At 43.6% G+C, this 26,567-nt stretch overlaps 1 protein-coding gene across 5 annotated transcripts; it reads right to left on the reverse strand.

Moving 5' to 3' along the window:
- Positions 1 to 25: 25 nt before the first annotated feature.
- AP4E1 (adaptor related protein complex 4 subunit epsilon 1) lies at positions 26 to 26,275 on the reverse strand. 5 transcript variants are annotated; one of them, XR_014027685.1, is made up of 22 exons: positions 25,686 to 25,912; positions 22,907 to 22,978; positions 22,555 to 22,678; positions 22,034 to 22,107; positions 20,951 to 21,072; positions 20,306 to 20,465; positions 18,560 to 18,726; positions 18,033 to 18,106; positions 16,922 to 17,044; positions 16,699 to 16,808; positions 15,631 to 15,774; positions 14,771 to 14,879; positions 14,546 to 14,664; positions 13,328 to 13,627; positions 11,374 to 11,488; positions 10,044 to 10,170; positions 9,248 to 9,509; positions 7,927 to 8,499; positions 7,643 to 7,827; positions 6,967 to 7,124; positions 5,758 to 6,098; positions 26 to 3,056 (listed from the first exon to the last, which is right to left on the reverse strand). XR_014027685.1 is itself a non-coding variant. In XM_081337385.1 (21 exons), the coding sequence occupies exons 1-21, from the start codon at positions 25,863 to 25,865 to the stop codon at positions 5,938 to 5,940; spliced, it is 3,459 nt and encodes a 1,152-aa protein (XP_081193511.1). In that variant the 5' UTR covers positions 25,866 to 26,275; the 3' UTR covers positions 26 to 5,937. The 5 variants fall into 5 exon arrangements, 3 of the variants coding, with proteins under 3 accessions (XP_081193511.1, XP_081193510.1, XP_081193512.1); XR_014027686.1 differs by having other exon boundaries at positions 26 to 5,100; XM_081337385.1 differs by having other exon boundaries at positions 26 to 6,098; positions 25,686 to 26,275.
- Positions 26,276 to 26,567: the final 292 nt, after the last annotated feature.

Here is a 26,567-nt window from a genome sequence, read left to right on the forward strand (position 1 = left end):
TATATAAAAAAAACCAGACAAAATATCTTGGTAACAAACTACTTTTATTCTGGAACATGTGACTTTCTGTTTGTAATGAAAAGCCATCAGAAGTGAGATGTACTTCACCCTGCAAATAAAAAGAACATTTTCGCACAGAGAATGGCATTTACAATGCAAAAGAAATGGCGCGAGGTTTTTTTTTCTTCACAATTGGAATTTAGCGCTGCAAAATAAACCCGAAGATCCATTTTGGACAGCAAGTAAAACAACCCACATTTTCATTGCAGAAGAAAACCTTAAAATGGAAAAGCTTTGTTTTCAAAAGAAAAAACCACACAATCCCAACTGAAAAATGAGGGGAAACTCTTTGATGCGAGAAACAGGGACAAAACTCAAGATTGCTTTAAAAGGGTATAGTGTTTCCGCTGAAAATAATGGAAAAGTTGGCATGGCTCTCTTAATGAAGGGTGATTAAGACTCTAAAGGCTCTAAAAGAGGAGCTATTAAAAAAGGTTCATTCCGTAAAGTCCTCGCCCATTGCTGCAGGTAGTACCAAAGTGAACAAAATTCGGTTCTAGAGCAGAGTAAGTTTGAAACGGACACTTGGGCCAAGGAGGCCCTTTGAGAGACCTTATCATGTTCAACTGCAACAGGGGATGTTCTGAAATGGAGCAGAGGCTCCAGGTATGGTGGATCTCCCTGCAGCTTTCCATCATCCCATGTTTTCCATCAGAAGGATTGCTCACTTGGGAGAATCACCAGGGGAAGAACGGACAATTGATGAGCAGTAGACACCTTGGATGGTATACAGGAAAATGAATGGGAGACCAGAGAGAAGAACAGCAGATGGCACCTGCTGAAAGAAACGGGCCAAGCCAAACCACATCCATGCTGTGCCAAAAATATACTTGGTAATGCCCATGTTATCCCAAGGAACCAACGCAAGGAATTCTTTTTACCATCTCCTTGGAGATATATTTGCTTAAGTTTTCCTTTTTTTTTATGAACCCCTCCCCTCCTCCCAAAAACATTATTCTCGTCTGATGGCTTACGTGATTCACAATTTCTGTTCAGGAAGCTGACACGACTGTATAGCAAAATGTGCTGATAGCAAATTATCTGAAAGCGCATCAAAAGAACGGTGGTCCCTTGTTCGAAGTGTTACTCTCTAGGACAGGGATAGGCAACCTTGGCTCTTTTATGACTCGTGGACTTCAACTCTCAGGAATTCTGGGAGTTGAAGTCCACGAGTCATAAAAGAGCCAAGGTTGCCTACCCCTGCTCTAGGACAAAACACATGGGGATTTTTCAGTCTTGTTGATGACTCCCAAATTAACCTATTAAAGCTCAGTGGGTCTTGCCTGCAAATAAATACGTTTCTAGCAAAAGAAAATGCAGAGCATTTGCAGAGTAGCAATTGTGAGTTAAGCCTACAAGGCCATGCCATACAAACAAGAGGTTATACAGATAGTCCTCAATTTAACTATCACAATTTGAGCCCAAAATTTCTTTTGTTAAGTGAGTTTTGCCTCATTCTACATCCTTTCTTGCCACAGTTGTGAATCACTGCAGTTGGCAAGTTACTAAACCTGGTTCAGTGAATCTTGGCTTCCTCACTGACTTTGCTTGTCACAAGGTCACCCAAGGGGATCACAAGACACACACCCCACCCCAGGACACAGCAACGGTCATAAATATGAACCAGCTGCCAAGCATCTGAATTTCGATCACTGTGAAAAATGATCACGTCACCTTTTTCAGTGCCGTTGTAACTTTGAATGGTCACTAAATGAACTGCCGTAAGTCGAGGACTACCTGTTTTCCCATTTCACCTGGTGAATACTGTAATGGCACGACAGCAGATGTGAATATTGTGTAACTGCAGGAAATGCAATTTCGTGCAGTTACATTATTCATGACAGCGAATACTGTAATTGCATGAAAGCAGTCCGTTTAACTGCTTCATCTTGCAGAAAGTGACTTAGCAGGAGTTAATCAGGTTGCGTATCTGTTCTTGGTAAACCATGTTTTTGCATAATGCTGGCTTAATCATTTGTGTCAATGTAATCATTATACCCACATAGGACACAAGATAGCTTAAAGCACAATTTAATAAGCAGCCTGATTGAAAACTGGGTCTAATTCTGCCTTGTTTCAGACTAGTCAAGAGTTTGTCTTTATCAAATGGAAAATTAGCATAGTATTTTTTGAATGTACAAGCATCTTCTCTGGAAATTGCCCAGATATCCATATCTACTAACTGTTGAACCAAATGCTTTAATTTACTCACTGTGGTCAGACCCATCCAATTATTTTCAGCCAGGCAGGCATGTTACCTCTTGCACATATTGGCATTCCAACTCGGGACTATTTTTTTAAGGAGTTAAATGTCTTGCCATTTATATTTATATGAGACTTGAGTAGCCTTAAACATATGGAGGAGTATTTATGTAATTTTTCAAGACTGGTTCTACACTGTATGTTCAATGTGTTTACTTTTATATTGGTGGGGTTACCGTGTAAAACCATCGGTTCCACAATATCTATAGTGTTTTGAGTCAGACATAGTGTTTCCTTGCCATAAATTATACATTTGTGATGTCTCTCCTCCGGGATTCTGTGTTTATTGCTGTTGTAACTTTAATCCCTCTCATTCACGTCTATCTTCTGCTGTTTGATGCCCTCCAGAAGCATGCGATTTCTGGTAAGGAGTCCTTGTGGGTTTTACTCCACTAGTTGTACCCAACTTTAGGGGAGGGCTCATCTCCGTTTCCAGGCCTTTGAAGCAACACTGTCTGAAGATGTTTCCACGGTCATATGACCAAGCATGACATCATCCCACAGCACAGAGTGTCCGGTGAAACATGGAGCACTGTTACCTTCCCACTGGAGTGGTACCTATTTATCTACTTGCATTTACATGCTTTCGAATTGCTAGGTTGGCAGGAGCTGAGGCAAGTGACGGGAGCTCACTCCATCACGTGCTGTTAGGACTCAAACCGCTGGAGCATACGACCTTCTCGGGTGTCTTTTAAACCTCTGAGCCACCAGGCCTCCATGTGGTTTTTGGACATCTGGAGAAATTATGACACTATTCAACTCATAGTTAGAATGATGTAGGATACAGCATTGTATTTTATCCAAGGACAAAGATCCTCACTCTGTCACACCTAGTCATTGGGAATGATATAACTAATAAGACTTTGATACTTTTGTTTTCCAAACTGAGATGTTTTGATTATTCCTTATGGGCCTCTTCAGTAGATACAGGCACTGCAAGTTTAGGCCAGTTGGGTAGCATATAATGCTCATTGCAGCATGCCTAGATTTTGCATTACACAACAGTCCTTTGATATTATAAATGGCCCAGTGACCGATGCACAACAGTTGTTTGGTGCAGCAGGATAATTTATTACATTGCAATTAGTTTAAGTTAAGTGGCAAAAAGAACAGAAAGAAACCACTTCTGCCGACAGTTTGTAAATAAAAAGGAAGTAGATGGGGTACAATTAAGGAAAACCCAGTAAGTCCCAGCAAGCTTTGTTAAGATCTAGATACTTGACAGAAGTAGGACAACAGGATCTGCAGTGTGCAGATGGATGAATCTTTGTTATAAGCAGATGGGTAGGGAGCTTCTCAGCCTCCAAATAGGGCTCGGCTACAACTGCAAATAGTAGCGAAGAATGCTAGGCGTTGTAGCTGAGTAAGATCTGGAAGGCCAGAAACTCCCCACTTAAGCCTCATTTGATGACAGTGGTTAAAAACTGCATAGACTTGAAATTATAGCTTTCCTAAACTGTTAGGATAAATCGTATACCTTGAACAGTCATACAGAAATAATATTTCCAATGTATTAATTTTTCCAGCCTCTTAAGTTCTTATTTTTAATCTGTAAGGCATATAGTAAATATGATCGTATAACAGTCTCTGTAGGTAATTGGATACAGGGGTCTCCCACCACGGCAACTTTTAAGACGTGTGGACTTCAAGTCCCAGAATTTCCCAGCCAGCCAGAGTTGAAGTCCACACGTCCTAAAGTTGCCATGGTTTAATTACATGCCTGATTTCATGTATTTCTTTAGTGCATTTTAACTCCTTTGTGACAACACTGAAAAATCAGGAAGAAGAAAAAAAACCTACCAAAATTCCACCCCTTTGTTAAGTTAATTGTGTTGTACTTTCTTGAGTAAGAAGACTGGCGAACTTTGAAAGAGCTGATGTTTTACAATCAGAACTGTGTGCAGTTCACAAAGGATGTCTCTGTTTTGTCCCTTGGCGCCCTGCAATCCACTTAGCAACGTAGCCTCCTTCTATCCATTATTTATTTATTTATTTTTTATTTTAATTCCATTTATATCCCGCCCTTCTCCGAAGACTCAGGGCGGCTTACAAGCTTAGCAGTAGCCTTCATTCTATGTATATGCCTGCTTATTAGGGCTTTCACACACACACCCAAGCGGCATTATTACAAAGTCAGCTTAATTGCCCCCAACAATCTGGGTCCTCATTTTACCTACCTCGGAAGGATGGAAGCCTGAGTCAACCTTGAGCCTGGTGGGATGCGAACCTGCACTAACTGCAGGCAGCTGGTGTTAATTACACCTACATATACATATCCGTCATTTTCAGAACGAGCTACCAGAACTAAGAAATAGTAAGCAAAAGAATGGCATAAGATAAGGGGGGGTGGGGGGAAACAAACCTATACACCTAGCGTTCCTCAGGTTTTGCAACTAGAAGATATATAAGGACTTCAACTCAACACTGCTGGCTGGGGAATTCTGGGAGTTGAAGTGCAAACCATCTTAAAGCTGGCCAGGTTGAGAAACACTGGGCTAAGGTATTGAAACGCTGGCTGTGTTTCTATTTATCTTCCCCACTGATCAAGAAAGTTACTAAAAAGATACTATTAGATGAATACTTGGCTGCATCCACTTTAAGATATCAGGCTAGAAACCAGGAGACGGTGAGTTCTAGTCCTGCTTTAGGCATGAAAGTCCACTGGGTGACTTTGGGCCAAACACCAGGAGAGGGTGAGTTCTAGTCCCGCCTTAGCCGACTGGGTGGCTTTGAGCCAATCACTCTTTCTCTTGGCCCAACCCACCTCACAGCATTGTTCTTGTAGAGAAAATAGAAGGAGGAAGGAATATTAAATATGTTCGCCACTTGTAAGTTATTATTTTAAAAAAAAATCATTTACATTTTCACATGGCCAAAGGTAGTAGGAAGATGAGGAGGGACAGCTCACCAAGTCAAAAGATCTGGAAGTTCACGCAAAAATTGTAGAAGCTCTGTGTTGCATACCTAGAATCACACCGCCCATCTCAAGCTGTCTTTGCAAAAGGTACTTCCTTGATCTCTCTCTCTCTCACACACACACACACACACAAAACCCCTAGTCATTCTATATATCCATATGATCAAAACACTGAAGACAGACCCCCCAATTCCGATGTCTCTGTTGAGGTACAGTCAATGGTGGCTGGTGCCAAGCCAAGAACTTTTCACCGTGCCATGACCCAGCCATGATGCATTGATGAGCTGAGGATTATCCCTGCATTTTCGTGATCCACAGGTTGTTTCTGTAAGTGCTTAAGAAGCCACTTCAAAAGCTTCGGAAAACTAAACAGAAGTTAAGACAGTTCTCTGCACTAGGGAGCATAGTGATTGAGTAATTCAAGTAACTGATCCTACTACTAATCCCCTGTGAGTTATACAAATACCTTAATGGAAAATACGTGCCTTGCATAACATGTCTCATTCAGCTACCCGTACCTTACTGTCTTCTCAATGTCAGGCTGATCGTGGTGGGTTTTCTCCTCCCTCTGGAAGGAGAGCCACACTGATGCCAAGGCACATCTCCGCTCCGTGTAGAACAGAAGTTGGGTGGGGTAAACCCCTATGCACAACCACACCCTTCCTTCATATCTGTCCAAAAAGGAGACCGTGTGGTTTTCAGGATTCTTCCATCACCTTCTGACATTGATAAAGTAAACAGTCTGGTAGAGCAGAGCAAGGTGATCTGAACCACAAGGCTAACTTTCCAGCATGGAGCCGGCAGTGGAGAAGACACGGGGTTGATGGAAGCAGTCGACAAGTGGCTATTCCCTCATTTCCTAAAGAAGGCATTTGGAAAGTTCTTAATATCCAGGTGTCAGGCAAAAAGGATCAGGACCATACATGAAATTGCAGTTCAGAAGATTTATCGCTCGAGCCTACATACAAGAATCTAGTCAACTAAAGTTTAATATTAAATTGGCACTATATTAACAGTCAACAGAATTCGAGAGGACTTGGATTTAAAACTGTTTGTGGCCACATAACAATTCTAAGCTGATGGTGTGCTTAACTCCACCCACCCCACCCACCCACCCCAGCTCTGCCTGCTCTTCTCCTACACCAGGTCCTTTTAAGGCACAATCACTGTGACACATGTGGGTTTATTATTCAAAGAGAAAATGTCACACATTGCCTATGGGAATTTCCAACAACTTTCTGCCTCAAAGGTGGTGGTGGGGGGATTGTGTGATTTTTTTTTGGATCCTAGCTACAATATTATGCTTTATGAATACTGCTAGCTGAGGCTGATTAAAATACTCATTTCCTCAAATATCCTTTTCTCTTCTCCAATGACTGAGGAAATGGCTGGTTCTGATTCCTCTTCAACTGCCACTCCCTGAGGTTTCAGTTTGGATGTAGAAAGGGGAGAGAAACGCACAATTATTGAACATTTTCTCAACACTGAGAATTTGGGGGAAGTGGAAAATGACTACAGACATCCTGCCGGCATCTCCATGTTCTTGAAACTCTGAAAGGCGATGCAAATTTCTGAGAAAAACCCAAATGGTTTCCAATTGTAGCTTCACCTCAGTTAGCAGCCAAATCATTCTAATTTTGGAAAAATTGTGGTTTAAGCTACTGGCACTAACCTAGAATTTCAGGATCGTATATGTCATGCATCTGAAACAATTTTAAGTTACATACCTATGATATCAACAATATGTAGCTTCAATTTTTGCTGAAAGACGTCTAGCATCATGGACAGGCTACCTTGAGATGGTGCCACCTTTAGATTTTGTTTGACTTCATTTGAAATGGAGAGCCACAGTTTTCCATATTCATCTGTGCTCATCTTCATTGGTCTGCGAGCAGGGTTGTCGACCGAAATGAAGAAAAGAAAAAAATAAGTCTAAAGGAATGGGCAACGCTAACAATTTTATTTGGTTTAATTAATCTACTATGCATTTTTAAAACTTTTCACGAAAGACAGCCTTTCCATCCACTGGGGTGGATTTTCAAAGGACACGCAGCCAAGCTAAGAAAGATTTCATGAAAAACAGATATTGGAATATTCATTAAGATGGGCTCAGACTGACATCCCCCCCCCACTACACTACAAATATGATTTGCTATTGAAGTAGCCAAAATATAGAGATGTGCCGGTTACAAGTTGCCTGTTCCGTCTTGGCAGATCCCTCTTTATCTACCGATCTTGGAAGCATTCAGTTTTCCAATACTAAAAAACCTAGGACAGGGAGGAGAGGATGAGGAGGAGAAACAGAGAAACCTAACTGTGGGAGAGAAGCTTGCCAAGTAGCTAAACCTAATTAGCTCTAGTTTACATTTCATACATATTAAGAAAATTATTTTATACAATTACCTAATAAAATCCAACAGCTCTAGAGAGATAGAAAATCTGAGATGCACATCCGATTCTAATGGATAACTGATGCAACCAAAGATTTTTCCTGAAGAACAGGGTTTCTCCATCTCTACATACATCTGGAAGCTTTCTATATTTTTACTTTCTATCACAGCAAGTTGGCAGTCAAGACTTTCCACCATCTTCAATGTAAAAGAAGAAAGAAGAAAAAAACAACAACACGGGTTAAAAGAGGCTTTGCTGGATCACCACCATAGCAGAAATCGTGCTAAAATGGTTACCTTAAAATGTTCAGAGTGCTGGAATTCCAGACTGACGTCTTTCAGAACGGAAGGGCTTTTATTGGCGAGAAATAAAAAAACCAGAAAACTGTCCTCTTTCCAGACCTTAGAAAAATATACAAGCAGGGATTCATTGCCGCAGAGTTCTGAAATGTCTGAATGAGGATGCTGGCTTGCTTCGTCTGGTAGACGAGGAGTTAGTTGAGAAAGTTGCTTTTGAATTATAGTGGGAGAACTTGGGGAAGGATGAAAAACGTCCATGTGACCGTAGGTAAATAAAGAAGATGGTGACAATTGGTCATCCGGGGACTTTTCATTCAACCCACCTTCCGGCAATGAATGGGAGCGATCGAGCACCGTTTTGGATTCAGGCATTTCAGCAGAATTTAAGGAAGCTTTCCTGAATTTGAGATGCCCATTGTTTAGAAAAAGGTCCTTCTTTCCAGTTAACGCTTCCGGAAATAGGGAAGTGGTAGTCGAGCTTTCCATAGACGATGAACTCTCATTAGGGAAGGCTTCGTTCATTTTCAATTTCCTTGTAAACTTCTGGGCTGGGGAGTCTGTTTTGCCCATCTTAAAAAGAAAGGAAAGAGAGTGAGATAGGAAAGCAGGATTAAAATGAAAGCGGAAATTGGAATGGGCCATCTCAACCAAAGCAATAGGAGCTAAGAAGGGGAGGGAATCCTAAAAATGTACCATGTACATTGAAGCTTCAATTTAGAGCCAGTTTGGTCTAGTGCAGGGGTAGGCAACCTTGGCTCTCTTATGGCTCGTGGACTTCAACTCCCAAAATTCCTGAACTGAAGTCCGTGAGTCATAAAAGAGCCAAGGTTGCCTACCCCTGGTCTAGTGGTTAAGGTGCCAGTCTAAAAAGCGGGAGACTGTGAGTTCAAGTCCTGCCTTACCCATAAAAGCCAGCTGGGTGACTCTGGGCCAATCACCAAGAGACTGTGAGTTCCAGGTTTCCCTTTCGGCTTTAAACCAACTGAGCCAATCACTAAGAGTCTGGGATTCCTAGTCCCGCCTTAACATGAAAGCCAACTGGGTGACTTTGGGCCAATCCACTATGAGCCTGGGGAGTTCTAGTCCCATCTTAGCCATGAAAAGCCAGCTGGGTGACCTTGGGTCAATCACCAGGAGTCTGGGAGTTCTAGTCCCGCCTTACCCGTGAAAGTTGGCTGGACAGTCCCTCTTCTCACTTAGCCCAGGGATGAAAATAGGACGGAGTATTATTCATATTTATTTATAAACAAATACTTCTTTGTCAAAGTAATAAAGGCAGGATAGAAATGAGTAAATAACAACAACTGAGCCATCCTACCAGACTGGTGCTGCTTTGTGTTCCTAGCCCGACAAAGAGCGCTGAAGCCAGCCGCTGCTTCTCTTTGGTCCCTTCTGGGACCTCCGTCGTTTCTTCCTTAGGTTGAAACGGGAAAGTGCTGGCCACCGTCTCTACTGATGGGCCGCCCTGAAGAGCAGCCTGGGAGGTTTTCTCTTCTCGTTCTTCTGGGCTTTTCTTCTGGGGCAGGTAGCCTTCTTTGCTCCACAATTTCTTTACGCCCTCAAGCTTCAGACTGTTGTTCCTAAAGAGGTGATAGTGGTTAGAATCACAGAATCCTTGCAGGGACATTGCAGGTCTTCTAGTTCAGAGGTCCCCAACCTTTTGGCTACTAGGGACCAGTTCCGTGGAGAGAGATTTTTCCATGGACTGGAGAGTGTGTGATTTGATGGGCTGCCTGCATCCCGTGGATGGGGCTTGGCTTGTTTGTGCGAAACCGGTTCCACTAACTAATCATTCTCCCTGTTCCCCCAGAGTTCCTATAGCTTCCGTTCCCTCAACCATTTCAACCCTGTAAGAATTAAGTCCAGTGCAGATGTCCTTCTAGTTGTCCATTACACCTTTTGTATGGCAAAGGTGTCACTAAGGCACGTCAAGAACTGCTTGGTCTCCCACTCGCTTCAGAATTTAGTATGAGCGATAGCATCGCATTTCCCTTTGCCCTGACTTTGACAGAAGTGACTGTTTTGTTGGTCAAACAGTTATGTAGCAAGGTATGAACGGAGGGGCAGCTCAAGAGCGTTTTAGAAGCACTTGCTGAAGAGACAAAGACACTTACTCTTTCTGCCCTGTCTCAACACTATTATCCGAGCCCAGAGAAAGTCCGGTTGGAGACTGCCTGCCGGCAATTCTGGATACAGGGAAGCTCCGAGAAAGGGATTCCCTGTAGGGTTCAAAGTTCAAAGCTGCAAAGAGAAATAACAATCATCAAGGCCAGGGTACAAGGGATCCTTGCCTTACGACCATTCATGTAGCAGCCGTTCAAAGTTAACAACGATGCTGATAAAGAAACTTACAACTGGCCCACATATTTAGAAATGTGTAGCATCCTGGTGGTCAAAAAATCGCAAACTGGGTGTTTGGTAACCACCTTGCATTCATGACTGTTACACCATCCTGGGATCACATGATCCCCATTTGCAACCTTCCCAGTGGTCTACCAACAAGCAAAATCGAGGATGAGCCAGAAGGCAAAAATGGCAAAAATAAAATGATAATAGCAATAGTAGTTAAGCTTAAATACTGTCCCATAGCGCTTTGCAGCACTCTCTGGGTGATCTACAAAGTAGAAGCATTATTTGCATCTTGCCCCCGACAATCTAGGTCCTCATTTTACCAATCTCAGAAGGACGGAAGGCTAAGTCAACCTTGAGCCCCGTCAAGATCGAACGCCAGGCTGTGGGCAGTTAAGACGGTAATACAGCATTCAGATCACTGCGCCACCAGGGCTCTGCTTTCCATCACAATCATGTGACGTCTCGCTTCAGTACCCCGGGAATTAACTTCCCGACAGCGACAAATAGGTCATACAATCAGGGATGGTCCCCTGAAGCCTCACTTAGTGACTGCACCACTTAATGGCAAATTTCCCAGTCCTGTGGTGGTGAATCCAACACTACCCGTAATCCAGATCACAAAAAGGACGGGCAGTTCCACAGACGACAGGAAGTTTTTGACAAGAATGTGGCACATTTAGCGGCCCTTCTAGGCCTTACAGATAATTCTTGAAATGGGTGGTGTTTTGGTTCATGGCAAAACATGGATAATTGAAAGCTTTTACCCATCTCTAAATCTGATATGGATGTCAAGCCAGAACATAATATCTGCTGCAAAACCTTGGGGAAAGTATTCAGTTAAGCAATCAATCAACCAGACTACAGCTGGAAGGGACCTTGGAGGTCTTCTAGTCCAACCCCCTGCTCAAGCAGGAGGACCTACACCATTTCAGACAAGGGTCCGTCCGTTCTCTTCTTAAAAGCCTCCAGTGATGGAGCACCCGCAACTTCTGAAGGCAACTTCTGCTCCACTGCTTAATTGTTCCGTTAGGAAGCAATTGGGAATTAGTTAAGGAAGCAATACGTCATCTTCATTTATTAGAAAGCAATGACCTTTTTCCTGGGACAGTTTCTCTTCCTGTCTTTGGTGATGAGGTTTGTACGGCAACGCACCCCGGTCCAGTCCTTCAGCCACAAAGCCGTCTAAGAAAGACAAAGAAGCATCTACCTGTATTGAATCAAAGACAGATTAAAGATGGTTATTCGGTTAGGATATTTTTTAAAGGAAGCATCCTTCTGGATTTCATTTTATTTTTTTCTCCAGCAGACCGACAGGCATGCCAGATCCCTGTCGCTCGTTCACCACATGCAGCTCTGGCACTATAAAGGTACATTGAGCTTCTTGCAAGAATCTAATTGGAATCAGATGTCCTCACCAAGTACTGGGCTAAGTGGATAAGCCTAGACATTAGGTTTTATTATTATGGAAAACAATAATAATGTCCACAGAACAGTCTGCACAGTTCCAAGTAAAATGGCTCGTCTAGATCTTTTATTTATAGAGCAAATTTTAAAAACACAGGCCTCCTCTTTCATCGGAAGCCCTTAATTCTCAAGAAACAAGCAGCAAGGATACACATACAGGTTATCCTCGACTTAACGACAATCACTGAGCCCGAAATTTCTGTTCTGTCGTTAAGTGAGACATTTGATAAGTGAATTTTGCCCCATTTTGCGACCTTTCTTGCCTCCGTTGTTAAGTGGGTCATTGTAGCTGATAAGTTAAGTGACCTGATTGTTAAGTGAATCTGGATTCCCCATTGACTTTGCTTGTCGGAAGGTCGCCAAAGGGGATCACGTGATCCCAGGACGCAGCAACCGTCATAAATACGAACCAGTTGCCAAGCGTCTGAATTTTGATCACGTAATCATGGAGAGGCTGGAAAGGTGGTAACTGTGAAAAAAATTTTATTTTTATTTATTTTATTTTAATTCCATTTATATCCCGCCCTTCTCTGAAGACTCAGGGCGGCTTACAAGCTTAGCAGTAGCCTTCATTCTATGTATATGCCTGCTTATTAGGGCTTTCACACACACCCCAAGCAGCATTATTACAAAGTCAGCTTAATTTCCCCCAACAATCTGGGTCCTCATTTTACCTACCTCGGAAGGATGGAAGGCTGAGTCAACCTTGAACCTGGTGGGACTCGAACCTGCACTAATTGCAGGCAGCTGGTGTTACTTAAGGAGGCATTAGCCCACTGCTCCACCAAGGCTCAAAATGGTCATAAGACCCTTGTTTTACTGCCATTGTGACTTTGAAGGTCACTAAACGAACTGCTGTAAGTCAAGGACTACCTGTACCGTCAACGTAGTCAGACAATACCCTCAGGACTATTAGATTAGATTGCAAAATCAAAATTTATAGCCATGCCTACAAAGAAGGCCAACCGAGCTGTCAATTGTTAGAAGTGGACAAAAGTGTTTAAAACAAGGAGAGAAAAGGACAAAAGATGACTTTGTAGAAACGAGAAAGCCAAAGCTGTTATTAAAAAAAAATCCATCGGATAATAAATTAATGGCTTATAGTGCAGGTATCACTTTACTGAAAATATTATTTTGAAACAAAATTTCGCATTAGATTAGATAAAATAACCTTTATTGTCATTTTTTTATTACTCTGGGCACAATGGCACACATTAAAAATGAAATTTAGCTGCTTGCTCTCACAAGTGTACACATACATAACACACATTTAAACATACTCTATGCAACATATATAAAATAAATAAACATATATAAAATAAATAAAATAAATAAATAAATATAGGTTCTGTCTTTATTGTAAGGTTGCAATTCACAGAGCCCCCCCCCATCTCTCCCCCCCACCCTTGCATTTCAGTCTAAGAAACATAGGGGGGTGGGTCCCTTCTGAGACTTTGCCACAGCCCAATAACAACTGTAGACTCAGTTGCCTTTGTCTGACCACTGCTCCGTCTGCAGCTCTTCTTCCTGCACCTAAAGTCATTCTCACGTACCATTGCACCTTGTAGTAACAAGGACTCACCACAACATTTTTACAGCTGGCATCAGGTGGAAACAATCTCTTCATCAATTCCTTATTTTCGTAAAGGTATTTTAATTCGAACGCCTGCTGCCTCATGCTGGTATCCAAAGATGCGCTGAATTCCAAGAGAAGTTTTTCCACCGTCTTTGAGCTGGTTGTACGGGAAGCCGTTTTAGAAATTGCAGCCATGATCCAAGCTTTGGTTTCAGAAGTGGCGTTGCTTTTAAGGATCTGATACAAGCTTGCTAAAACAACTTCAGGATCCACGTTTTGCAGGAGGTAACTGTACTCTCCCAATACCTGCCAGGAAAAAATGAAAATGTCACGATTAGTCAAGCACAAGATTGTAAATTCTAGTTTGGATTTTCTCTAGTTTAAGAAACTGTTAAGCTGAATGTAAGAGCAACGCTGACAACCTTCATCTTCTATTACACGAAACAGAAATATTCAGGAAGAATATATTTCTTAAAAAGTTGTTCAGTGAGACAAATATTTTATAAAGGAAAGGACTTGAGACCTTTAAAGCCAAAATTTCAGTAATAATAAGGTTTTCATCTTCACTTGGTTCTCATTCCAACTCTATCTTGTTGTCTCTTATAATGAATTATTCTTTATACTGAATATTTATGCTCACACTTAAAAAATAATGGTCAAAGAATGAAAAAAGAGGAGCAAAATCAGAAGCCCCTTCCAAAACTGTTTTTACCTTTTCCAATTTCTAAAGAAAGTTTGCAGTTAAAAAAATATTCACTTATTACTGCCAGATAATTAGCTTTGTTTGTATCTACTCAAAATTTGACTTTAATAAGATCTTAATTGAAAGTCATAAAAATAATGTTTTAAATTTGATGTTGAAAACGCGGCTTTTTGTTGGAGTTATGTATACAGGCACATGAAAAGAAGCAATGCATAGAATTGGGATTTTTGGAACCCAAACTGAATTTTTTAGGTAGTAGTTATATGAAGCAGTGATAATGATCTCATAACTAAAATTCCAACTGAATCACACAATCAAGAGAGTCATCCTTATGATGACTAATATTAATACTAAGTAATAATAATAATACATAATAATTCCTTCAAAATATTCTAAATCCATCTGGACTTGTGTACAGTTGCAATTCAGTCCTCCAAGGTTTAATTACCTGTCTATACTTAGATTTCACTAATGTTAAAATAGTCTCATCTTTCTTTCTTTAAATATTTTTTTTTCCTTACCCAACTCATAACTTGAAGAAATTTCTGTGGATAAACTGCATTTTTGTCCTCTAATAAGGACAGGTAAGATTGGACGGCGTGAAATCGCAGCTGAATGTCTTCCTTCTCATCTTCAAAGCCTAAGAAAAAGAGGGTTTTTTTTAAACTGATGGAAATAGCTATTTTTTCATTATTACTATCATTTAATAAGAGGATTGCATTATTCTCACCCTCCAGTTTGCTCACCTTCCGCAAGAAGTCTCAAGAAATTGTTCAGAACGTCGGGGTGCATTTTATCTCCTCCTACAGAAAACACGGCATTCATCGTCCGGATGAACCATTCATTGTTTGGAGCATATGTGCCAGGGACATTAAGGAAAGGACACAATGGTTCCTTCAAGACAGCATTAAGTGTTCTATTACAGAGTCCAAATAATAAATGTCTTTATTAAAGTTACTTGCGTGCAAAGAGGGGGAAGCATTTATTAAAGTGATCAAGGACCTGAAATGATAGCAAGCCGTTCATTCACACAAGTCTGTACCTATTACAAGCAGTCCTGGCTTAATGACGGTCCAGTTTAGCCACCGTTCAGTTACAACCACACTGAAAAAAGTAACTTTATGACAAGTTCTCCCATGTACAACCATCGCAGTGTTCCTGCAATCACAATTGCCATTTGCAAGCGCCACAGCTGGCTTCTGAAAAGCAGTGGAAAAGCCAGCAGTAAAATCACAAGTCACAGGATGTCTCCCTTAGTGGCAAAGTTGCCAGTCCCAGTTGTGGTTGTTCAGTAAGAAGTACATATATTTGCTGAGATTTCCATGGTTTTCAGATGCCAGGAATGCAGTTTCAAAGGCACGATCCGGATTGTGCAGCTCTGATGTAACCTGACTCAGTTGGGAGCAAAAGTTTGATCTTGATACAATCAACCTGGCTAACTTTAGGTGACCGCAAGGCAGATCCTTTTAAAAAAAAACAAAAATGCAATAAAATGGAACAAAATGGAACAACCATCCAAATGATTCTATCCACACCGACAATTAAAGCACTCAGAGAGATACAGAAGTTCACCTAATAGGAGCAGGCACACGCAGCAAATAAAAGGATATTTTTCAGCTAATTCTGCTATTTTCCCAGCAATGTTGATGATGGTATACTCCTCTTTGCTTTGATTTATGTAGTCGAGCATCTTCTGTACAATGACAGTCACGTTTTGTTCGTTGGTTATTCGGTACAGAAGTTCCAAGGTCTGAAGGAGACGGCAGAGTGGATAAAGGTTTAATAAATTTCACTCGAGTGAAACAGAAGGAAGATAAAACATATGCTGCGTTCAGTTTAGGGACCAGTTAGTGCAGGGGTGTCAAACTCAATTTCATTGAGGGCCGCATCTGCATTGCGGTTGCCCTCAAGGGGCCGGGTGGGTATGGCCAGGGTGGGCGTGGCCTACTGGGTGGGCGTGGCTAGAGTGCATATGGCCTACTGGGTGGGCGTGGCCAGCTCTACATCGTTCGCATCAAGGGTGCCTATGGGGGCCTGGGCAGGAGTGGGACAGATCTGAGGGTCTCTGGCAGAAGGAGGGTCTCTGGGCCAGGGCCAAGGCAGTGGGGGCCGTTCCCTCACTGTTTCCAGGATGGCTTTGCGGGCCGCATGAAACCACTTCGCGGGCCGGATCCGGCCCCCGGGCCTTGTGTTTGACATGTCTGAGTTAGTGCAATAATCGAAGAAATGCAATTACAGGTAGGCCTTATCTTACAACAGTTGGTTTAGTGACCATTCTAAGTTACAACGGCACTGGGGGGAAAATGACTTACGACCATTTTATCACACTTACGACCATTACAGCAACCCCGTGGTCACGTGATCAAAATTCAGACGCCTGGCAACGGATTCATATTTATGACGGCTGCTGGGTCCCTGAGTCATGTGATCAGCTTGTGGAACCTTCTGATCAGCCAAGCCAATGGGGAAGCCAGATCCATTTAACAACCCTGTTACTAACTTAACAACTGCGGTGATTGACTTGACAAGCATGACAATAAAATGGGACAAAACTCTTAATAAATGTCTCCCTTTACCAAGAGACATTTTGGGCTCGACCACGGCCATTAAGTGAGGACTGCCTGCACTTATGTATTACTTTGCTAACAAAAATGATAACTTGGGTTTTTATTACCTCTCTTTTAATGATGGGATCAGGATGCTCCAGACACTCAATTACTGTGATCTGGTGTTGCAGTGCAAGGTTGGGGTCTTGCTGGACAACATATGTTAAAGCCTTTAGTCCTAGGAAGGGGGAGGGGGAAAGAAACCAGAAAGTTGGAAAAAATGAAACTATAGGCATTCAGCATTTATTCCGTTAGAGGTGTGGGGGGCGGGGAGAAAATGAGAGAACTCACCCAAATATTTCAAATTAATTTTAGGAGACAAGACAAATTTCCCAATACATTTGGCAGCCTTCTCGAGCAGATCAGATCTGGGGTGAATTGTGTAAATGGTGTGGACACATTCAAACAGGATCGCTGCAGGAAAAGCAAAGAGAATGCGGGAGATCCGATGCATTAAAAAAACAAATAAAATGACAGTGCAGGAATATTAAAAACAGATCCAAGCAGCTGACAACGAGGCAGGAAAGCATTCGTAGTGCATTAGAGCAGGAGTCCCCAACCTGTGGGCTGCGGCACACTACCGGTCCGTGGCCTATTTGCAACCAGGCCGCACGAGTAGATGGTTGGTGCATGTGTGTGCGTACAGCCCCACTCATGCAAGTGTCATGGGCGCATGGAGCCCTATTTGTGGGGGCTCGCGGCCCCACTTGGCAAGCGTGGCAGGGGTTCACGGCCCCACTTGGTGTGAATGTCACGGGCACTCGCAGCCCCATGCAAGCGAACAATGGATGCTGGTGTGCACACATGCACGCATGCCCTGCCCTCCCACAAGGCCATCCCCTCTTTTCCCCCCCTCTCCCCAATATTGACAGAAAGGTTGGGGAACTCTGCATTAGAGCACATATGTCAATATTCTATCAAGAACGGTCTCTGCCACCAGCAGGAATACCTAGTACAGGGAGTCCTCAGCTTACAACCACCATTGAGGCCAAAATATCTGTTGCTAAGCAAGACATTTGTTAAATGAGTTTTGCCCCACTTTACGACCTTTCTTGCCACGGCTGTTAAGTGAATCACTGCAGTTGTTAAGTTAGTCACACGGTTGTTAAGTGGATCTGACTTCCCCCATTGACTTGGCTTGTCACCAGGTCGCCAAAGGGGATCACGTGACCCTGGCACACTGCAACCGTCATGAATACCGGTCAGTTTCCAAGCCTCTGAATTTTGATCACATGACCACAGGGAATGCTGGAACGATCGTGTGAAAGCCAATCATGCTGTAAGTCACTTTTGTCAGCGCCACTGTAACTTTGAACGGTCACTAGACGAGTTGTTGTAAGCCAAGCACTATCTGTATTATACATTTTGTTCTTCTTATGTTAGATAATCTTACTTCACCTACCATAGGTAATGTTGTGATTGATTTCTGCTCTCCTTAAAGATTCATCCAAAACTTCATACATTAATTCACTGGACCTGACACAGGAGGAGGAAAAAAATCACTTTTTTTAAAAAAAAGGGAGACTTATGTCATTCCCTGGCCTAGCCCTTTACCAGACTTAAACCTGGGGTTGGGTTTTATTAATGTGTTTTAACTTTTTTATTGTGTTTTAACTTATTGTATGAGTTGTGGGCATTCTGTTTAATCTTTTTTAATTTTTGTATTTTGTATTTTGTCTTTTAACATGCATTGCCCTGTTCACCGCCCTGAGTCCTTCGGGACAAGGGCGGTATACAAATAAAATTAATAATAATAATAATAATAATAATAATAATAATAATAATAATAATAATAATAATAATAATAATAATACCATTCAATAACTCTGAACAATGATTTGGTGTGCAAATTGTTCATACCTGCAAAACTGTATTGCAAATAATACTTTCCCCCCCCTCGCTTTCCATATGGAAATTGTGAGAATTTACCTTGGATCATCTTTTCCAAGTAGTCGCAATATTCTTAAAAGCTGGATTTGCAACCAAGGGGCTGGAGTGTTGTGATAGTTATAATCTGCAGGTAGCTTTCCTCCAACCACCTGTTTCAGAATGGTTACAAAGCTGCTTGTTAAATCCTTATATTCCGAGGAATCTTCCTAGACAAAAATACAACACACACAATTAAGAATAAATTGACAGTCAACAATTCATGATATTTCATCTCCATTTTCCCTGTTCTTTTCACGCGAAAGCTAATGTTTTAACAATTTCTCACACCGGAAGGCAACTGATGTTAAACGCAAAACACAGAACGAACACACTGTGATCAGCAAGTATGCGTATCTCTAAGGGGGTCTTTTTAGAAGCACTGTCTAAATCAGTGGTATGATTTCTACACTGCCCTTAAGAGTCATCTAGAGAATCTACTTTTTTAAAAGAAGCAAATGTCAGTTTGAAAAAGGACTGAAATTTCAGAGCTGTCGAACCTTACAAGAATTCAGTATTGTTACATGAGATTTAATCAGATTTTAAGGATAAGATTGCGAGAATATTTTAAGACTCCAATTGTCTCTCTTTTGCCCACCATATTACAATTTTATTTTGGGGGCACATGTTCTATTACAGCAAGCTCCTTTGTCATTGAAGAGAATATTGGACCTTGTAATATTACTTGACACTGAAATATAGTAAGTGCCCAAAACAATTACTGAACTGTACAGTTATGAGAGGGACGCGGTGGCTCAGTGGGTTAGGACGCTGAGCTTGTCGATCAGAAGGTCGGCAGTTTGGTGGGTCGAATCCCGAGTGCCGCGTAACAGAGTGAGCGCCTGTTACTCGTCCCAGCTTCTGCCCACCTAGCAGTTCGAAAGCACGTAAAAATGCAAGTAGAAAAATAGGGACCACTACGGTGGGAAGGTAACAGCGTTCCGTGCGCCTTTGGCGTCTAGTCATGCCGGCCACATGACCATGGAGACGTCCTCGGACAAGCGCTGGCTCTTCGGCTTTGAAACGGAGATGAGCACCAGCCCCTAGAGTCGGAAACGACTAGCACGCATGTGCAGGGGAACCTTTACCTTTACCTTTACCTTTACAGTTATGAGAAGAAACCATATAAAATATTGAATTAGCAGTGCGAAAAAGGATTGGAATCTCCAAGCTAAATGCCCAAATCCCCACAATCTGTTATTAAAAATAATGAAAGTTAAAAAAAGGTACTAAAAGTATTAACAGATAAATATTATTTTCCAACCCTCCCTTTGTTCTACTCTGACTCACGTACAATATTTATAGGCATGTAAAATGTGTTTTGATTTCAATCTTCAATCAGTTCCCTTTCCTCTTAAAAACCACACTCTAAATCAGGGGTCTTCAACCTTGGCCCTTTTATGACTTGTGGACTTCAACTCCCAGAATTCCTCAGCCAGCGTGCCTGGCTGAGGAATTCTGGGAGTTGAAGTCCACAAGCAGGGGTCTTCAAACTTGGCCCTTTTATGACTTGTGGACTTCAACTCCCAGAATTCCTCAGCCAGCATGCCTGGCTGAGGAATTCTGGGAGTTGAAGTCCACAAGTCATAAAAGGGCCAAGTTTGAAGACCCCTGCTCTAAATATTTATATTTGACTCGCTGAGTCATTCATAGTACGGATGAAAGCCATTCTTGTTTACATTCGGTTAAACTTCTGTCGCGGAATATGTGCTGTCAAAATTAACAGCCCAAGAAGCTTCAGAATCCCACCTTCACCATCTGCAGGTAGATGTGTAAAGACGCCGCCATGACACCCACATCTCTGTCACAAAGTGCCCTCCGGAATTTGTCGTGAATGTGCTGGACTTGATTAGGTGCAATTAAGTAGAACTTGTAGAGTGCCTGGATGGCTTTTCTCCGAATAATTTCCCTAAAAAAAAGAATCAGATTGAGTTGAGCTCGGCTCTTACTACCAGGCTGACCCTGATCTCTGTGTTTACAGAAGCCTTCTCACAAGCTTCATACAATACAGTCAGCTACCATCCTATGCTTGCTTGTGCTTCACTGCGGTCACAGACGGTCATGAACTGGGGAGAGGGGAAATGAAGGGAGGAATGTTGGGAAACGGAAGTAAATGCTGCATCTCCTCAAGACGCTGCCTCAAGGTCACCCAGCTGGAAGGAGAAGGGGGCTAAATTGTGCTTGAACTGACCGTTAGGAAAACATATTGCTAGAACTGGATTTGTTACACTGGGAGGGCGGGGGAGAGCAATGAAAAATAGTTATGGAAGGGAAGAGTAGAACTTAGGGATTTGGGCGGACACCTTTCAGTTCTGGCTTCGCCCTACTGCAATACACTTGATCTCTTATCAACTAGATCTTTCCCAACAAATGGAGCCAAGGCCTAGCACGTACTTAGAATGCTGGAGTTTGTCTTCTATGAGCGGAAGGACAGCGGGAATCATTTCTTGAGGGAAAAGCTGGCTGGCTGCTGTGAGGGCCATACACACCTCCATGAGGTTCGTGCTCTGCAAATCCTGCCACGAAGAGGAGAAGGATTTTGTTAAATGGGCTGACTACAGACAGTCCTCGACTTACAGTCACCCCTGAGCCCAAAACTTCTGTATCTAGGCGAGAGAGGTGTTAAGTGAGTTTTGCCCCATTCTACAACCTTTCTTGCTATCTGGGGGAAATCTTCTTTTCACTTCTCTCCTCCAGGCGACTTGCTGACCAACCCACCACCTCATCTCATGTCCTTCCCTTCTTCATTTTCATATCTCCCAACATTAATAACATCGCACAACACTCAGTCATCCACTAAACCAGGCATCTTCAAACTTGGCCCTTTTATGACTTATGGACTTCAACTCCCAGAATTCCTCAGCCAGGCACGCATGCCTGGCTGAGGAATTCTGGGAGTTGAAGTGCACAAGTCATAAAAGGGCCAAGTTTGAAGACCCCTGCACTAAACCTCTCCACATTTTCACTGGCTGGATAAATGTCAATCACCAGACATTCAGCAGGCAGATAAAACAGACATTATCTCGTTATGGTAACTGTGCAGCCAGTTTATATGGGTTACCGACTTGGAAGAATGAAGCTTGAGAAACATTCTAAACTAACTTGCAATGTTTGCAAGAAAACAGTGCAGTGATCAAAGAGAGTTTATATTCAAACTATAACTGTTGTTGCTTTCTAGTAAGTTAAAAAAAAAAAGATTGGCCTTCGGTAGATCCCACTACCAATGAAAGGGCAGACTTGAAAGGTATTGAGTGCAATTTGTGTGTGCATGTGTGTCTGCTGACAAGCTCTCGTTGCTATGATTCACACAAATCATTAACTTGTAGTTAGGCAGAAAGGAACCCCAGCAGATCTTAAAATATTCCATTTTTCTCCTCCACAGGAAAACATTTAGCAAGCATTCTGCTTTCCCTTAAGCCTGGTAGATCAAGTCAGGTCAAAAAATTACGCTTTAAAGCATACTTTGCAAAACCATACCTTCACCACTGTGTTCACCAGCAGAACCAGCAACTCATGATTTTCATGCAGAAATAAAGAAATTGCCAAATAACCTAAAAAAAGTGTGGGGGGAAATATTCTGCATTAAGACATCAAATAGTTTCCAAATATATTCTACAAGTTCAGATCAATTTATAGCAAGAATGACATACATTTATTTAATACCATTTATATCCCGCCCTTCACTGAAGACTCAGGGCGGCTTACAATTTAAGCACAAACCAATGTGCTTAGCAATAGCCTTCATTCTATGTATATGCCTGCTTATTAGGGCTTTCGCCCCCCCCAAGCGGCATTATTACAAAGTCAGCTTATTGCCCCCAACAATCTGGGTCCTCATTTTACCTACATACATCTCTCCAAGAAGCTCATTGACTGAATACTGTAAAGGTTTGGGAGATACCAGGCCAAAAGCCTGTTTTACCAACATAAAGAACGCAAATGCGTTATGATTTATGGACTTGAAGATGAAGAAACACATAATTAATGAAAATACCTACCAACTCTTTTCTCAAAAAGATTGCCTTGCTGTGCGAGCTTAATGGCATGGATGTATCCAAAAGAGGCTTCATAGCCCAGCATCTCACAATAGACCATCCTCACCATACATTCCTTCATCAATTTCTGAAGTGCAAAAAATAAAATGTCTTTAAAAACAATTTGGTATCTTTATTAGTTAATTTATATCTCACCTCAATCAAATCTTTATTACGGTCATAGACCAGCATAAGGAGAGTGGGATATAAAAAATAATTGTTTAAAAGCTAAATATTAAAACAAGTTATGAACTATCAGCACTGGCTAGTAGATAGAACATTAGGAATTATATTTTATTTCATCTTTAAGACCTACCAGAGTTGTAGTTGGTGCAGAAACAGTGGCTTTTAAATTATTTAATTCCTGGTGAATAAGTTTTTCTTCTTCCTAGCAGTGTATAAAATTGAAAACATTGCTTAAAAAAAAAAGAACCCCTGGAAATGAGCTAAATACTATTTCTATAAAAGCACTTCACATTTTGTGATTCTTACCTTATTGTCAGAATCCATTTATATCACATTCATAAATGTATGTTTAAAACATTATCCCCCCCCCCATGGATTCTGCTGTCTCCCGAGGAAGGAGGAGCGCATGTGGATTTAGCCTGCCTTAGGTTATTTCAAAGACCAAGGGAACCTTTTGAACTGGGGGGATCAAAAGGGAGGGTTAGAGAAGAGGGCATCTGGCCTGTGTCTCCACTTGAATCTGTAGAGGAAGAAGGCAATAACCATAAAGATTCGAAGTTCCTTTTTTCCCACGAAAGGGATGACATGAAGTAAAATGATGGGGGCTGACCAAATGGGGTTGAGGGAAGGGGGGTTGAACCGGGAACCCTTTATAAAGTTTCAATTTGTAAAACAAGACCAAGTCCTGTCTTGTATTTCCACAACCAAGCATGTCCTAGTAAAAATTCCTTTTGGACTAGAACTGACTCCAAGAGTTTTTGTCTTCCTAAGACGTGGTTTGGGGTGGGTCCTGACACTTATTTTCACTTTGCACATTCTGAGATCTTAAAAAGCAGTTAGGAAAGAAGACAATAACCTCCCTCTTTCATTCAGGGTGGGGAAGGAAAAATAGGGAACACGAGGTGTGGTGGGGGGGAGCAGATACAAGTACTCTACACAGTAAGGCATGGCAACCCTGGCTATATAGAGGAAGCAGAAGGAGGGGAACTCTGCACATGCCCAGGGAACTCTCGGGCATGCCACTGAGGCCGGAGGCACCTTGCAAAAGGAGAGAGAGAGAGAGAGAGAGAGAGAGAGAGAGAGAGAGAGAATGAAAAGGGGAGAGAGGGAGACAGAAAGAAAAGAGGGAGGGAGGGAGGAAGAAAAAAGGGGGGAGGAAGGGAGAGGGAGAGAAAGAAAAGGGGGAGGGAAAGAGAGAAAGGAGAGAGAGAGAGAAAGAAAAGGGGAGGGAGGGAGGGAGGGAGGGAGGAAGAAAAAAGGGAAAGGGAGAGAGAGAAAAGGGGGAGGGAGAAAAAGGGGAGGGAGGGAGAGAGAGAGAAAGAAAAGGGGGAGGGAGAGAGAAAGGAGAGAGAGAGACAGAGAAAGAAAAGAGGGAGGGAGGGAGAAAGAAAGAAAAGAGGGAGGGAGGGAGGGAGGGAGGGAGGAAGAAAAAAGGGAAAGGGAGAGAGAGAAAGGGGGGAGAGAGAAAAAGGGGAGGGAGGGAGGAAGAGAGAGAAAGAAAAGGGGGAGGGAAAGAGAGAAAGGAGAGAGAGACAGAGAAAGAAAAGGGGAGGGAGGGAGGGAGGGAGAAAGAAAGAAAAGAGGGAGGGAGGGAGGGAGAAAGAAAAAAGGAAAGGGAGAGAGAGAAAAGGGGGAGGGAGAAAAAGGGGAGGGAGGGAGGGAGAGAGAGAAAGAAAAGGGGGAGGGAAAGAGAGAAAGAGAGAGAGAGAGACAGAGAAAGAAAAGAGGAGGGAGGGAGGGAGGGAGAAAGAAAAAAAGGAAAGGGAGAGAGAGAAAAGGGGGAGGGAGAAAAAGGGGAGGGAGGGAGAGAGAGAAAGAAAAGAGGAGGGAGGGAGGGAGGGAGGGAGGAAGAAAAAAGGGGGAAGGGACGGAGAAAGAAAGAAAAGAGGGAGGGAGGGAGAGAGAAAGAAAAGAGGGAGGGAGGGAGGAAGAAAAAAGGGGGGAGGGAGGGAGAGGGAGAGAAAGAAAAGGGGGAGGGAAAGAGAGAAAGGAGAGAGAGAGAGAAAGAAAAGGGGAGGGAGGGAGGGAGGGAGGGAGGGAGGGAGGAAGAAAAAAGGGAAAGGGAGAGAGAGAAAAGGGGGAGGGAGAAAAAGGGGAGGGAGGGAGAGAGAGAGAAAGAAAAGGGGGAGGGAAAGAGAGAAAGGAGAGAGAGAGACAGAGAAAGAAAAGAGGGAGGGAGGGAGAAAGAAAGAAAAGAGGGAGGGAGGGAGGAAGAAAAAAGGGAAAGGGAGAGAGAGAAAGGGGGGAGAGAGAAAAAGGGGAGGGAGGGAGGAAGAGAGAGAAAGAAAAGGGGGAGGGAAAGAGAGAAAGGAGAGAGAGACAGAGAAAGAAAAGGGGAGGGAGGGAGGGAGGGAGAAAGAAAGAAAAGAGGGAGGGAGGGAGGGAGAAAGAAAAAAGGAAAGGGAGAGAGAGAAAAGGGGGAGGGAGAAAAAGGGGAGGGAGGGAGGGAGAGAGAGAAAGAAAAGGGGGAGGGAAAGAGAGAAAGGAGAGAGAGAGAGAGACAGAGAAAGAAAAGAGGAGGGAGGGAGGGAGGGAGAAAGAAAAAAAGGAAAGGGAGAGAGAGAAAAGGGGGAGGGAGAAAAAGGGGAGGGAGGGAGAGAGAGAAAGAAAAGAGGAGGAAGGGAGGGAGGGAGGAAGAAAAAAGGGGGAAGGGACGGAGAAAGAAAGAAAAGAGGGAGGGAGGGAGAGAGAAAGAAAAGGGAAAAGGGAGAGAGAGAAAAGGGGGAGGGAGGGAGAAGCAGCCTGTGCGCGCGGACACTTCTCCCCTCCCCCCCCGCCGCAGCGGGGGCACGCGCACCGCTCCCTCCCGGGCTTCCTGATGGCAGGCGCGCGCACGTGCCCCCTCCTTCCCCTACCCGGCGCTCCCGGGCGCCCCGAGGCCTGCCTCCCTCCTTCCCCGCCGGCCTTACGTGCTTGGAGGCCAGCGCGGTGATGCTGCGGATCAGCCCGCCCAGGCGCGAGGTGGCGGCGCTCCGGCCGGGCCGCGCCGGGCCTCCTCCAGCGCCGGGCGCCGCCGCCGCCGCGGGCTCGCGCTGCTGCCCCAGCCAGCCGGGCAAGGCGCTCAGCGTCCGCTCCACCACGTCGCTCATGCCCGGACCGCCGCCGCCGCCGCCGCATCCCGGAAGAGCAGGCCCGACGCCGGCCTCGGCCCCCGGCCGCCGCCTCAGCGCTCATTTCCGGGCGGGCGAGGCCTGGCCCGGCGCGTCCCGCCTCCCGCCGAGACGCATGGGAGGGGTAGTCCCGCAGCCGGGGCCAGGCAGCCTTCGGCCGTCCCCGGGGGAAGCGCCTTAGGAGACGCGGCCCGCCGGGGACCTTTCAAGCCCGGAAGGGAAGGGAGGAGAGGGGCAGGGGTCTGGGGAACTACAAGTCCCATCGTCCTTCTCCAGTTCCCCGCTAAGAGCCTTTTCCTTCCTCCCCTCTCCTTCCTTGCTTCCTTCCTAACTTACTTCCTTCCTTCCTTCCTTCCTTCCTTCCCACTCTTTCTTTCTTTCTTTCTTTCTTTCTTTCTTCTCCCTCCCTCCCACTCTCTTTCCACCCACCCTTCTTCCTTCCTTCCTCCCCTCTCCTTCCTTGCTTCCTTCCTTCCTTACCACTTTCTTTCTTTCTTTCTTTCTTTCTTTCTTTCTTTCTTTCTTTCTTTCTTTCTTCTCCCTCCCTCCCACTCTCTTTCTTTCCACCCACCCTTCTTCCTTCCTTCCTCCCCTCTCCTTCCTTGCTTCCTTCCTTACCACTTTCTTTCTTTCTTTCTTTCTTTCTTTCTTTCTTTCTTTCTTTCTTTCTTTCTTCTCCCT

This window comes from Vipera berus (assembly GCF_964194415.1).
Source record: "Vipera berus genome assembly, chromosome: 12".
In the NCBI taxonomy this organism is placed as follows: domain Eukaryota; kingdom Metazoa; phylum Chordata; class Lepidosauria; order Squamata; family Viperidae; genus Vipera; species Vipera berus.